The 15,889-nt window shown below is 44.1% G+C and overlaps 1 protein-coding gene across 1 annotated transcript in view; it reads left to right on the top strand.

The window, feature by feature from the left end:
- Positions 1 to 15,889, top strand: part of LOC126442786 (uncharacterized) — a 34,898-nt gene that overhangs the window by 14,062 nt on the left and 4,947 nt on the right. Inside the window, exons 3-4 of the mRNA XM_050090821.1 lie at positions 230 to 394; positions 4,703 to 4,899. Coding sequence (XP_049946778.1) covers positions 230 to 394; positions 4,703 to 4,899 — 362 coding nt within the window. The remainder of the gene's footprint in view (positions 1 to 229; positions 395 to 4,702; positions 4,900 to 15,889) is intronic.

Below are 15,889 nucleotides of genomic sequence, written 5' to 3'. Positions count from 1 at the left end.
GTTTCATGTCCGTAAATTTAGCGAAATCATTTTTGGCTGGGTTTCATTTGGAATCGTGAGGTTTTATCTATTTTGTTTCATTTGTTTGGTCTTATGAGTGCATGCATGAGGGTTGTGGTGTAATAGGTGGCCCCAGTTGTGTGTAGATAAGGACATTGACAGGAGTTTATGACTGCGGTGACGAAGCTACAGTGGTGGTGGATGTGGTTGGAACTTCTGGCTCCGGCAGTGGTGCGGGCGATGGGGCGGGCCGCGGTTTGGGGCTGGCGACGGTGTTGGCGACAGAGCCAGCGGCGCTGCTGGAGAGGGAGTCGACGGTGGTGCAGGTGGCGGCGATGGTGGTGGAGCATTTGACGGAGGCAGTGGCGAAGGGGCTGCCAGACTACGGCTCTCTGTGAGTGGTGAAGCAATGAAGACGACGGCGAAGGGTGGGAGATGATCGGCGAAGAACCACTAGCAGAGTCCAGCTGAGAGCTGAGGTGCTGGCGAAGTATAGTGGGGCGTGTCAGTAAAACGGAGGATATACTTCGTACTGGAAATTTTGGGAGGACATTTTGAGGTTAACATGAGTAAAACGAGTCAGAGAATATACTCCACCCGAGAACGTGCTCAACGTGAGTAAAAAGGTGAGGGATGTTGCTTAAGACAAAGAATGTTCTCCGCTTTCGTATGAATAAAACTAGAGGAGCTTCTCACAACCGGAAAACATTGAAACGAGCTCTTTAGCATTCTTTGAGCTGAGTAAGTTCTGTTCAGGTTAAGTTTTACATACTTTTTGACAGTAATGGCAGAATTCATGCTGCTTTGAAGGCAATTAAAGATATATGTAGCCCAACAAAATGCTGAACAGAGACACTGTAGAAGTTTATATGGGTTTCACAATAAGAACATTACTTGCCTGGTGAACTTCCCTCCAGAAAATCACCAAAGAAGAGGGTACGACCTTTCAAAAGAAGTTAAAATTAAAACCTTTTTGCTGCTTTTTACTAGACCTAGGTTTTCAGACTAACGTACGAGAAAACTTCGGTGTAGGCCTACACCAAACAACGGTGTCGCTGACACTTTCAGATGTTCACCATGATGTCTTTTGACAGCATAAGTCTTATAGTTTGGTACGTTATAAATAAGTAGGCGGATCACAAAAATTTACACCTGGTTTCTTACAAACCTAGCGATCTGTTTCTCGTAACGAACAGAACGGGCGACCGCTTCAGTACTTGATAAGCGAGCAGAACACTGTGCGCCGTATTTAACCAAAATTATCTCGTGTTAGATAACTCTGACAGAGTTCCGGCTTGGAGTAGATAAAAAGTAATGCAATCTTAAGATTTCGTTCGCATAATGTTCGCCTAAGTTCTATAACTGAAAAGTTTTCCGCATGTTGTAAATTCGGTAACATCTCAAGAAAATGCATTTTCGTAAGCTGTACGTAATTGTTTTAATAATTTGTTGCCGCACATAAAATAAACAAAATGAAACGTAGTGCAACACACTGGTGCCGGTTCCAGACATGTCGCCCGTTTGAGCGAGCTGAATGACACGTGACACAGCGCGTGCTTTCTCTGCCGGACACGGCAGACCACACACACCGAGAACTCAGCAGGGAGCAGAGGTAGTGAGAAAAAGGAACCCTCTCGTCACAGATTGTGGCTTCGAATGCTTTACTCACAAGAGCTTTCTCGCAGCATGTTCTTTTGCTCCGAGAATCTTCTCCACAGAACGTCGTCTTGTTTATTCATACGACCCAGCGCGTTTATCTTCTGTTGGATGTCAGTACAAAGTCGAAAACTAAAGACGCATGAGAGGAGGGGGTCACAGAGCTCCAGCGGCAGTGGTGCAGCTTAGGTACCGCCATCCTAGTCCAGGCAGCGCACCATTTCGTGTCTCTTCTGTAGTTCACGTATCGCCATTTACAGTCGGTCATTTCTAAATTCCGCCAATCCACTTCATTACTGGACTCGCATGATACCTTTAGTAACGGCTCCAGCACTACAAGCCAAAGCCGCCTATAGCACACTGACCCTGCCTCTGTACCCTAATTGACGACGATTGCCTTCCGTGGTAGCGGTTTGCCTCGCTTATCGACACTCCTCGTCCCTGTGGCGAGTATTGATTGTGTCTTCTGTGGATTCGCCACTCTGTGTGCCAACGCACGTTCCCCCAAAATGAATATGGCAGTCAATATTCTAGTATTACTTCTGTGTAGTAAATAGGCAAATTGTCCAGAAGTTTCCGGTTTTTCTTTACCCTTTGTTTTAGTGGAGATTGTATGTTCACCTCAAATGGTTCAAATGGCTCTGAGCACTATGGGACTTAACATCTGAGGTCATCAGTCCCCTAGAACTTAGAACTACTTAAACCTAACTAACCTAAGCACATCACACACATCCATGCCCGAGGCAGGATTCGAACCTGCGACCGTAGCAGCTGCGCGGTTACAGACTGAAGCGCGTACAACCGCTCGGCCACACCGGCCGTATGTTCACCTCCTTCTTCCACTTAAATACTTTCTTTGGTTGCCTTATGAAATGAACGGTTCCATTGCGTTAAAAACAGCCCTTTCCCGAAATTCTTTGCCAAGAAAATCTCAGTATAATGAATATTCAGATCATTGTCAGTGTGCATCTACTTCCTGGATATGTGGCATGCAAATGATGATTTTAATCACGGCACGGATTCTGAGTCCCAGCTTGTCAGTGGAGTAGGTGTGGTACTGTAGCTCCAAGCAGAACAGCGTGCTGGTGTACGTAGCGTGGAAATGATTTGCGCGCCTTAGCACCATGGCACCAAATGTCTTATGGGAGGGACAGCTTTCCGGTCAAACTGGGGACCCAGACATCACACGGAACTCATAATGATGCAGCTTCATGCTTTAACTGACAACATCGTTTTCAAGTAACAGTGATAACAAAAGACCGTACTACAAGGAGTAGAGGGAGTAATGATTGTTCTGCATTGTATCTGGCAGTATGGAAACTTTCCATCGTTGATGGGCTATAGGGAATGCAGTCGTAGATTAATCAGGAAAAAATTGTCTCATACCCGATTCTGAGGGCTCCATTCTCATCATAAGATGTACCTGACACAGATGCATCGAATCGATGTACGGAACACTGACCTTAGGACAAAGTTTTACGGCCAACAATTTCTGTATGATAATTTTCACTGCCAAACTAGAGACCCGCGCCAACCAATCACGAAGCGAGACGGAGCGAATGCTTCAGAGCCAAGTAAACAAACATTTTTATGCAATATTACGTCAGCAGACATGTACTTCTGCACGTCAAGCATAACAGTGTGAGATGGTGGGATGCACACTGCCGGATGTAAGCAGAAACATTATAAAAATGCCACAACTGATAAGGGTATAATGAGTAAAACGAAAGACCTATTGTGAAATAAACACATGTTCGGTATTTGCAAAGACGGTTTTGAAATAGCTTAAGTCATCCTTAGCCGTTGGATTGGCTGAAAGGGACTGAATAAGTGGACCTGCTCGACGGTACACTCACGTCTGTCCATAGAGCTCTTCTTCCTGTGGGAGTTCTGCTTTCAGCTGTCATACAGTCTTTACGGAAAGTTATCGCAGATGTCACATCACCTAAAGCACATAGGAAACTCCCTGGCCGGTTAGAGTCGTGTTCGGATCCGCGGCGTGCACTCTCCACTGCAGAGTGAGGATTCGCCCAGGAAGCAACTCCCGGGGCCTCTGGTCACTGCAGTGCCCATCCTTCCGGGAGCGCTGGTCCCGCCAGCCGTGCAGGGGAGCTTCTGTGACGGCTGGGAGGCAGCGGCTGAGCTACTGGCGGAAGTAAGGCTGTGACGGCGGCTCTCGGTTCGTGCCTGGCTAGCTCGATGTCTATCTTTTTAAGGACGTCATAATCGCCATTGACTTTAAAAATTATTTGTTTTACTATTGCAGTTTCGACCTTTCGACCCATTTTCAAGTGGTAATGTGGAAGATTTTGCTTCAGCTCATGACAGACATGTCTACACGTCAGCGTCTAAAATCATCTATAACAAATTTGTACTAGTCATATCGTTAACATAAATATCAAATGTTCACTCTCTTGCAATGCATACGAAATTCTTCTTTAAAGAAAAGAGGTATTCTGCGGCAAGCGCTGCAGCTCTGCTGTTTGATGTGCCTGAAACAAGTTAAAACGATATAGCAGCACAGAACGGAGTGGATGATCTGCAAGAAATAGTTATAATCGGTGTCTCACTCTAGTGCTCCGAAATCTAAAGACGACATCTCAATGCGCTAAAATGCTAAAAAGACCAATGGATTTGCGATTGTTTGCTGTGTTACTATGTATCCTTTAAATAATGAAATAGTTCCAGGTTTGTGTCCCAGTCTGGCACACAGTACTCATCTGCCAGGAAGTTTCAAATCCACTGCTGAGTGGAAATCCGTTCTGGATACTTTTAGCCGCGCGGGATTAGCCGAGCGGTCTGGGGCGCTTCAGTCATGGGGTGCGCGGCTGGTCCCGGCGGAGGTGCGAGCCCTCCCTCGAGCATTGGTGTGTCTGTGTGTGTCCTTAGCATAATGTAGGTTAAGTAGTGAGTAAGCTTAGGGACTGATGGCCTTAGCAGTTAAGTCCCATAAATTTTCACACACATTTTTGGATACTTGTACGTTCTTGCATAAACTACACATGCTAGGTTTTCAACTTTTAACCTCGCACCTTGTGTGCTACAGGCGGCCGCTGTTGAGTGAACGCCTGCTGCGCTATCAGCCGTGGAGCCTCTCCTTTGACGACGACTTCAGTGCGCTGTGCAAGGAGCGGCAGCCAGAGGCGTCGCAAATGTTCAGCCTCGCTGACGAACTGTACGCCTTCCATCGTGTCTACTGGATGGACACCGATTCATTCTACGAAGATGATTTGAAGATTGTAGGTAAGTTTAATACTGGGACCCGGCCACTTCACCGTTATGCGCTGACAACTGTTCAGTTGTTCGAGGAATGAGATTCAAATATCCTTCTGAATTTGTAGTTTTAGATATTGCGTGATTTTGCACGCCACGCAAGATAATCTCTGGTGCTCTTTCCAAAGTCAGTTTTTATATTCCTCGGCAACTCTACGTCTGGATCTATGACAAGCTAACTACTTCATTTCGATGTATTATAGACTTCTTCATTATGCAGGGACTAAAAAAAGACTACGTACACATAATTTTGTATTGTTTAGAGAAGATTAAAAAGAACTACGTTTATGTGAGACAGATGTCACAGGTGTACCCCCACCTGCTCGTGGCCAATGAAGGTTTCGACGCCAGCGATGTAGAGAGGCTGTGTGATGTTTTAGAGACGTTACTCAAGTGCCAGCTGGCTGCTAATGATTGTGCAACACACTCGAAACAAGTGGGTGTCTCTCAAATAATGTTTGCATCCTCAGCCTAACAGGCGACCACCTCACCTGGGGTGTCTGCCAGTGTCTGGTACACTGAACAACTCGTCTCCCTCCCGTAGGAGGCACGCAACACCTCTAAAACAGTGCCCATCCCACAGCACTTTGAACACCGTGTCTGAACGCCAGTGCAGATAAGACCTTCATACATGTGCGACACGTGCCTCATATAAAAAAGCGTTCCTTCTTATCTTCTATAAACGCTCTAAACTTCTGTACACGTAGTTTTTTTTTCAGACCTAGTCTAAGGCTTGTTTTAAAAATGGCGAATGGTTTCTGCAACTTAACGGCTACAGACAAGCTAATGTTTTGTCACTACTGTAACTGGTGTAGTGTTCTACATTTCTCATCTATCATCCTGGCATGATACTGTTCGTATTTACTAATTTTCTTTGACGAATAATATTTCGGTTTGTAACTGAATAGTCAATTGTACAAAATACACAATATTATCCTTAGAAGCGTTAATACTATGAACTGTAGTAGGACTGAGGAAACACTGTGTTTTCAGCTATCAAACCTGTCTGCTAATCAACTCTATTTGTTCGAATCACTATATTCTTTAAATTTATTATTTTACTCTCGTTGATGGACTTACTATCGTTGCACCATACATGAAACGAGCTGTAATCGTTCATTTCTTTCTTTGTACCTGTCTGATAGCTTCTTGTTCGGTAGGGAGTAACTCCATTTACATAACAGGAAGGGGGGACAGTGAGCTTGTGCTTCCTCAGCGGAAAAGTTATTTATGCCTGCCGTTGTCACTCTTGACCGCTTCAGGCAATCGAACTTGCAGGGTTGTAATTGGTAGTAAACCGACTAATTAAGAAACTAAGGTGGTCGAGAAGGGTTACAACAGATAAGGAAGTAAGTTATCATAAGAATATGCGTATATTAGAACCAGGGACTGTAATACTGCGAAGAACGGTCTTTACAAAATTTCGGCTGCAGCCGATAATTTACTGCAGACACTCATAAGAATAATAGTGGCACATAAACGGAAATACGCATTGTTAGCAAGTTACTAAACAGGCAGACTTTTACCCCATCTGTTTCTAGACTCAGCTGCGCTCGGCAGCAAGTCTATAAGTATGACTGAAACTGTAATGGACACCGAGAACAAACGTGTGAGCTGAAGTTGATGTTTCTATTCCACGCGAGTAGCGACAAGATATTGAAGAATGAGCAGCGACAAGAGCTTTCAGAGTTGTGGACAACTAGCCGTTTGTCTGGAAGCTAACTTTAAGCCCGACATTGAAGATATCTTCAGGGGAAAGTTGTCATGATAATCCAGAGAGATCGGAGAGATCGTGGCTGTTCGGTCGAGATAGGGAGGGGGGGGAGGGAAAGTAGAAACGGGTGCGAATCTCTTCTGAGCACGTAGCGATGTTGGAGATGGTTTTCACCATCCAGCAGGCTGCTACAACGGCCCTGTCTGAAAGAGTTGCCCTCGCCACTATTAAAACCGTGGTGCTTTACTGTCGGCTGTTTTACGCATCACTGTCCAGCAGAACTAGATGCTTGCCCACAACAGACCAACGTATCAGGAACTGAGTCCTGATTTGCTGTCACTGCCATTGTGTAAAATCAACTAAATCGCAAATCCAAGGCTACAGACGTCAAAAATACTTCCAGTGTGACGACTATCTGACCCAGTATCGCAGAACCATCTGGCCTATCCCAATTACAAACAAGACCAGTCCAAGTTGCAAATTTTTATTTTTTATTCATTCGATGATTTGTTCCGGACCGAGACCCATTTTCAAATCACCATAACATAGTCGAAAATGGCATTTCCGAAGATGTCAAAAACGTGCAATGAACATTTACAGTGCATGCAGATAACTCATCGAATGAACAAAACCTCGGAACGGTTTTTCGTTCACTGATTACCAGAAGTTGCTGACCCAAACTACAGCAGCATACTGGAAGTTCGTAAAACCACCCATGTTAACTATGCCAAATGTACAATCCGTGCACAAATGTATCATCTACACAGCCTCAACCCGAATGATCTAATAAATATAAAGTAAACGCATTATTCACGACACTAAACTTACATTCCGCATCCCAACAACTACATGCATTCCATCCTCACCATCAAAGATATTGAGTTCAGATCCACAGTTTTCTACACCGTCATTCGAGCTCACCATCATCATCTCAACAGTTTCTTGTGTCGCATCCCTAACATGAAAGACATCCAGTTTAGAACCACTGTTTCCCACAACATTCACTCTCTTTCAACGTCCACATATCGTCCAACAGATGACGATAACAGCCACAGTCACCTTCCATTTTAACATCCAAGTCACCTATTCCAAAAAGCAATCCAACTTTATCTTCAGCCACACCAAAACATCAGCTTAAAACCTATACCTAACCTTGTTTCGCCACATAAAACATCAAGACAAAGCAGCAGCATAGCATTCCATCCATATGTCTGTTCCCTCAGCTCCAACGAGATCTTCATCACTCACATGTTATCTCAATGCTACAACTATACTTTAATGAAAATTGTTACAGTCACGTAACACAGTCCCAGTCACTCTACACTCTACAAGGCACAGATAATTGCTACAACACACAATCAGATGGTACTGCCAATGGGTGCTTGTGAGATATCCTGATACCAGCACCTCATTCTGCAGATCAGAAACCCTGGGATTGGTGATACACATGAACAAAAACACTGCCACATTTTCCATAAACTGAACAATCTATTGAAAAAGGATTCATTCTCCTCTCATCCATAACAACCACACGTTACCAAACCACCTCAACAAGGCAGACTCAGTGCTTCATATCTTAAAGATATGCTCACTGTATCTAATGACTGCTCGACAATTCGGTACATACAATGTCACACAAATACGACCACCATATCTCTTGGTCCCAGTTTAAAATACCTTTCTATAACGCCACAAAACGAATTAAATATAGAATTTACAACACAAGACTATAAAGCCACACACTTTGTGAGCATGTGGGTTGGTGCTATTCCGTCATTCTGCGCAACAGATTAATCTGAGATGTACCCTTTACCCTTTGGCCCCTGCAAGATGCAATTTCCACCCCACACTACTACAAAAGTCAGACGGACAGTCTTAACGTTCTAAAGAGAAATGCCTGAAAAACTTTCGGCAATAAATATCTTCTGGAGTCGTCCACAGTAAGGAAATGACACAAAAATTCACAAAATGTCTTACGTAACTAGTGGGATACTTGGGTACTGGAGTAGTGCTAGTTAGTGTAAGACAAACATGAAACTAACGAAAATTGTTATTTATTTTGCAAAAATTCTGAGAAATCACAATAGCACTTTTAGTTATGAATTGAACACGTTATTTGTGGGTTCTTTTCAGAATGTGAAGTTACCTCTTAAGGATAGGATTCGGTAATGAAATTTCTATACAAAGTTTAAGATTGTTATTGACTTGGCAGAATGGCTGAGAGCCGCACCTACTCAACTTGAATAATTATCGGTTAGAATGTTGCTAGGTACAGTTGAGGTTGTCACGTGTGATATGCAGTGAAGGGTACTGTTGTGGAGGAAATGTGGGGGTCGCAAGAGCTGTGGCTGTGATGACTGCTGTCTGCGCCGCTCGCTGCCGACAAATAAGACAACTCTCGTTCTATCTGGATTGACCATCGCCAATCAAACTCTCCCTACGCCTTGATGAAGTCAAGGACTCCTATCCGCCCCTAGTCTATTGGCGTGGTACACCGGTCAGATAACCAGTCCACCACGATGCCACTCAAAAATTCGCTCGCAGGCGTTTAACTATTACTCAGTCCGTTCACACCGCACAATAAGTGTGCCGACCAACACAGTGAACAATGCTTAATCGCAAGGACTCAATATACAGTTGCACTTCGATTCGCTCTCGACAGAGGTGCTCTCCCAGTGAAGTACTGAGGAGGGACTTGTTCCTCGCTCTTTGAGTACATGTACGAGCGCGCACGCTCTCGTTACGTGTTCTCGCTCCAAGAGCGACAACGGAACGGCCCCTCCGCACACCAGTCGTGAAGGGGGATATCTTTCGACCTCTTCCATTACTCCTTCAGCTCAAGGCGTCAGAAATATCGTCTGCCAATCAGCATTGCTCTTCTAAAACGGGAGAATCACGTTTTGTTTAAGGCGACCAATCCGGAAATTTGTAGTATCAGTGTTTGGCGTTTGCTGTCTCCCTGTGAAAATCTCTGAAACTGCGTGCTATGTGTAAAGAATAGGTAGGCTAACCGCTCCCACACAATGTAGCGGAATTTGCTTTTAAGCAGAACGCGGGGTCGTCTTTTCACTCGGGCTAATGCTGTCTGCTCTACAGGAGGTCACTGGCCGACGTAGATAGCTTGGGACCGGCCTCCTGGGGTGCAGTTGCCTCTCTCGAGCTAAAAGCTCCTGTGACCGTCGTGTCTGGAATGTATGTGTGTACGTCAGTCTCGAGTATTTCAACCACGGTGCGCACTTGCGATTTATTAGTTATTTGCATATCGTTTACATGAATTCATACAATACTGACTTTATCTTATCGAGTTTGGGCTCGAATGAAGCGTCTTGGTGTGCAGAATATGATTGTGAGGGCGGAATATGAAAGCAATGAAGGAGACCACGACGTCTTACAATTTCAGGAAATTCTTATGATAGGCTGCTCATGACTCCATTACTTTCAACCTTCTTAAAAAAAAAAAAAAAAAAAAAAAAAAAAAAAAAAAAAAAACAAACTCTTATTTCCTACTGGCTCTAGTCAAGTTGGGTGATATCATACTATATGCAAGTTTATATCCCACGGCTCACCTATGATTTAAGGGTAGTGTATTTGTATACTAATCAAAACGTCATGGGACCCAGTCTCAAACCTCGCTACTGCTTAAATTTAGAATAAAAATCATCAGTAATGATGGATGGGCGGATAGAGCTTCAAGGAACTTTCTTCCCCTGCTCCTAAAACCCTGAAGAGTCAGCAGTGCTCAAAGGCATGAGAATGCAGAAGGTAATGGGAACCACTGGTGTCTGTCCACAGGACATTTGGCCTATAATTGAAAAGTGGTATGATGACTGCTCCACTGGCGAAATATTCCGCAATAGTCGCACATTCGGATCTCTGGGAGGAAACTGGCAAGTGCCAGGTGTCCCAATGAATTATGTTTACTGTATAGCTCCGTGTCTGGCACACCATGCTTCTTTTGTTACTGTAAATCTTACTCAACAGCATATCTTCATCTGCCTCGATAACTTCACCTCTTGATGTAGCCTCTGCTACATCAAAATCACTTATGTTAAAAACCCAAGGAATTATTACAATAGATACCACCAACCATTTCTCTCTCCCTAACTTCCACCATGGCACACATAAACATGACTCTGTGGTGGTACTCTCTTCAAAGGTAAGCTGGTTCGAATCCAGGTGAGGGAAGGAAGTTTGCATTGCTGGTATTTCCCCAGTAATGGGAGGGGGAATTGAAGCATAAAGTTTCCCATCACCAGACGTCGTGTCAGTGTTCTGCATTACATTCCCTCTCCTCAGTGTATCATGATACACTGATGCCTGTGACACTGTTGAAGGTGACACATGTGGTGTCGACGATACTCGCCTGCAGCAAATCGTCAATTGACTACCGTAGAGATGCTGTACACCCAAGCAGCATCGCCACCGCCTATGAGAAAGAAGTAGTAAGCCACTCCTCCTGTAGCTTCAAGGCGCCACACACGACAAGTATTTCCAGCTCTGCCAGTGCCTGGTACGAGTTCTGCCAGAGTCCAGCCTGACTTCTGTTCCGTCTACGAGGGTCTCAACAGTTGCATGACGACTGCAAAGAAGCGACGAATTTCTGCCTTCAGAGTGCAGTGTCGGCGTAACGTCACTCAGTCAAGCCTAGGCCAAGCATGCACATACAGAGAGTCGAGGGCCAACAACAGACACATATTTGGCACAGTTGTAGTAAACGTTCAGTGCTCATCATGTGCAGACTTGCACTGTAATGCCGCTCAGTGTTTTCAGCAGCTCCTGTGTATTTGGACCCCAATTAATACCACACGTGCTCACACAGCCACAGCCACGAGGAGCTAAAGATAAGTGTATTGCTTTTCCAAACAATAAGGCGTTCTGATCATTGACTGTTTCATCTATCTACTTGTAAATTTATTAAAAGCATGACACAACAACATGTGTGTCAGATGTGGATGTTAAGCTCTTAACGCATCCATTACAGTCATGTACACTCAACAGATAACTCCGAGTCACAGTTCTCTCACAATGCAAGGACAGTGCCCAATTACGTGGAGGAAGGTAAGCGCTTGCAGTAAGGCGGTGGACCTGCTGCTCCATTCCTCTCTGCTGACATGGGCAGAGGACTCTCACTTTCTCATATCTTGGAATAATCACGCATCCCCAGCTTACAACAAACAGGAAAGACAGGAAACTCGACAATGTGGGGATTCCATCATTCAGCCATCCTCTGTACTTGGGTAAAACCCACTAAACGAGGCGATGCTGTGGTAAGCTGTTGGCTCCAAACTTGATTTTCGACCATATTTAGTTTCTCTGCGATGTCCCTACACAGCTTAAGGTGAATGACACGACGGTTCCTATGGATGGACGCAGCTGTCCTGCTTCCCCGTTCTTCCCAATTCTGGGTTATGCTCTAATAGCTGTTTCACCAACAGGACGTTAACCCCTGATCTTGTTTCTTCCTTCGTCTTTCCAAAAGCCTTAGTGGCCCCAGTGTTACTTTCGCCAATATAGCTTGGATCTCAGCACTCTAAAAAATTTACCATTCCTTACAGTCTTAGAACACCTTGCACTCTGTATCATATTTGCAGTCTCAGACGCAACCTCTATCAGCTGATTAGATTGCCCTCTCTTCTGAAGTTCATCAGACTTTGTCACAAATTGTAAACGTCCCATAAACTTGGGGAACACAAGCAATTTTTCTCGCCTATTCTCTGGATACCTAGGCTTCTGGTGCGCCTATACCAACATGTCATATCCACCCTCCACTTGCCACTCTTCTGTATCCTATTCGAGTGGAACTTCAGCTGGCTAGTTCTTCCTGTTCCAGAATAGTATGTAGACACTTACTCCTCCAACCAGCTATAATCCTAGCGTCTACGCCTCTTCAATATGTAGATGATCCCGCTTCCAGCCTCCTGACCACTGTCATCCCTCCCTCACACCTCCCTCAACCCACATCAACTTGTCAATCATACTTCCCAGCCCACTCCAACACCTTGAATACATACACCCTTTCTGGCCGGCACCTGCATCATACTGTATTACCCTCGTAGTAGTTATTGGGAACTGACTGCCAGTGACTTGCCAGAAGCAAGAGCCTTATCTTCACCATAGCACCATCATCAACTTCAATGTACATGTGTTTATGTAGAAACGCTATGTCTTTTATTTTTTTGAAACCTATCATTTTATTCATTCTCCCATAAAAACTATACTGGCCTAACTTCGATAGGCTGAAGAGCAGCAAAGTGTCCGAAGCTTGCGCACCATACGATAATGTGGTGGGAGAGGAATGAATAACAAAGAAAATGGAGTGTTTACGACAAAGTCGTGCATTCGGCCTTTCACAGAACGTGCCGGTGTATAAGAATCTTTCAGAACTTATTCGTCTTACTGGGTATACATTTGCGCTCAACACGCCAATGAACTATACAGGGTGAGTCACCTAACATTACCGCTGGATATATTTCGTAAACCAGATCAAATACTGACGAATCGATTCCACAGACCGAACGTGAGGAGAGGGGCTAGTGTAATTGGTTAATACAAACCATAAAAAAATGCACAAACATACGTTTTTTTAAATGGAGCCACGTTAGTTTTGTTAGCACATCTGAACATATAAACAAATACGTAATCAGTGCCGTTTGTTGCATTGTAAAATGTTAATTACATCCGGAGATATTGTAACCTAAAGTTGACGCTTGAGTACCACTCCTCCGCTTTTCGATCGTGTGTATCGGAGAGCACCGAATTACGTAGGGATCCAAAGGGAACGGTAATGGACCTTAGGTACAGAAGAGACTGGAACAGCACATTACGTCCACATGCTAAAACCTTTTTATTGGTCTTTTTCACTGACGCATATGTACATTACCATGAGGGGTGAAGTACACGTACACACGTGGTTTCCGTTTTCAATTACGGAGTGGAATAGAGTGCGTCCCGACATGTCAGGCCAATAGATGTTCAATGTGGTGGCCATCATTTGCTGCACACAATTGCAATCTCTGGCATAATGAATGTCGTACACGCCGCAGTACATCTGGTGTAATGCCGCCGCAGGCTGCCACAATACGTTGTTTCATATCCTCTGGGGTTGCAAGCACATCACGGTACACATTCTCCTTTAACGTACCCCACAGAAAGAAGTCCGTAGGTGTAAGATCAGGAGAACGGGCTGGCCAATTTATGCGTCCTCCACGTCCTATGAAACGTCCGTCGAACATCCTGTCAAGGGTCTGCCTAGTGTTAATTGCGGTATTGTAGGGAAGCAGCCTACTCACGCTGTAGTAAATTCACATCAGTTTCCGTTGTGTGCCAGCCAGTCTGCTGTAACTAGCTCTGACGTCATAAATGTTGCGCAATACCTTAAAAATCAAGCAAATGAACTAAAACTTTTCTAGCATGTCAGAAATAATACTAAATTAATGTGTGTTAAATATCAGTTTGATAACTTCAGCCATTTCCGAGATTTGGACGTTTTTCTGGAAAAATCATTGGCGCAACAGAAAAGAGCTAGAGACTTCAAAATTTATATTTAGATTCATCTTTCATAATGATTTAATAAAAACAGTACTTTGGATTTCACAAATTAAGACTTTAGTGGAAATTCATGATTTTCTGGTTTTCGTCTCAAAACTGAAGGAAGCAAGATAGATTAAGTAGGCTAGTAAATAAGGCTAGGATGTTTAGATTTAAATAGGTTGGAGGTCCGCTATGATTATGAAGATGTGTAAAGTTTCTTTTTAATACCTATAAAATTATAGCGATAGCGGATCTCAAAAGGGACAGTTCAGAGCTCATCTGCTGCGTGCAGTGTAATTTAATTAATTCTCTCGCTCAAAGTATTTAACTTAGCCGCGTCAAAATTTTATTATCAATACTTACCTGCGTGCTGAATGCACGTTTAAATTAAGAGCTTCTTCGGCCATCAGCCAAAGAAGCTATAAATTATTATGTAACTTGAAGTGGTGCGTTACTAGCCCAGCGGCTAGTCGGGAGAGCGGATTTGATCAGACGTTCCCTCAGCCGTCCGCACCGCGGCTTTATATATAAGAACACTGCGCGAGGAAGCAAGGCCCCAGTTCTCTCCAGACGCTGAATGACACGCCATCTGTGTCGGTAGTCGCGTCGCATCAGTGTATCTGCTACAAACAGCCTCGGGTGCCGTATTAAGTTACTAGAGATACGCGGAACCATGAAAACATTTCATGTGAAGTGTTAATTCTGGAATGATTTTCATTATCTAGCTTCAGTTTGCGTATTGTCGTATTTTTCACGTGCCGTCGCGGGACAGACATTCTACCAAAAATTTAGCGTGGCGTTTGATGAAATATTTTCATCAAATTATGGCGAGCATTCTTTTTAACATTTGATTCGGACATTTATAGTTGCATCAGCGCATTAGACTCTGAACTGTTCTGTTAGTTAGGTTGTAGGGATACTTGTGGTTTTTATTAGTGAATTTCAGAATATACTCAACTATTTTGGAAAACCGTTTTTGATTAGAAATCCCGGACAATCTCCTAATTCCTCAGAGCTATAAGCTGCAGCTATAAGAACATTCTCAGGTAAAGTGGGCACTAGGATATCTATTTACTGGCTCCAAGTTTTATTAAATCACTTTCTGGGGGTCACGGAGTAAATAGAGAGCCAGTGTTGAGGACGGCAAAAGACAGCAATAACAACATTCTAAAAGCTAGAAACTGATTCAACACGCAAGCGTTTATATATCCAGCAATCAGATTTTTTATTATTGTTACAAACTTATACATCCGCCGCCCCACAGTATGTGCAGGTGCACCATCATGCTGATACCACATACGTCGACGTGTTTCCAGTGGGACATTTTCGAGCAACGTTGGCAGATCATTCTGTAGAAACGCGATGTATGTTGCAGCTGTTTGGGCCCCTGCAATAAAGTAAGGACCAATAAGGTGGTCGCCAATGATTCCGCACCATACATTTACAGTCCACGGTCGCTGTCGCTCTACCTGTCTGAGCCAGCGAGGATTGCCCACGGACCAGTAATGCATGTTCCGCAGATTCACTGCCCCATGGTTTGTGAAACCCACTTCATCGGTAAACAGGTAGAACTGCAACGCATTCTCTGTTAATGCTCATTAACAGAATTGCACTCGATGATTACAGTCATCACCATGTAATTGCTGATGTAGCGACACATGAAACGGGTGAAAGCGGTGACGATGCAGTATGCGCATGACACTACTTTGACTCAGT

Source organism: Schistocerca serialis, unplaced genomic scaffold (genome assembly GCF_023864345.2).
Source record: "Schistocerca serialis cubense isolate TAMUIC-IGC-003099 unplaced genomic scaffold, iqSchSeri2.2 HiC_scaffold_1407, whole genome shotgun sequence".
In the NCBI taxonomy this organism is placed as follows: Eukaryota; Metazoa; Arthropoda; class Insecta; order Orthoptera; family Acrididae; genus Schistocerca; species Schistocerca serialis.
This window is presented reverse-complemented; position numbering and strand designations above follow the sequence as displayed.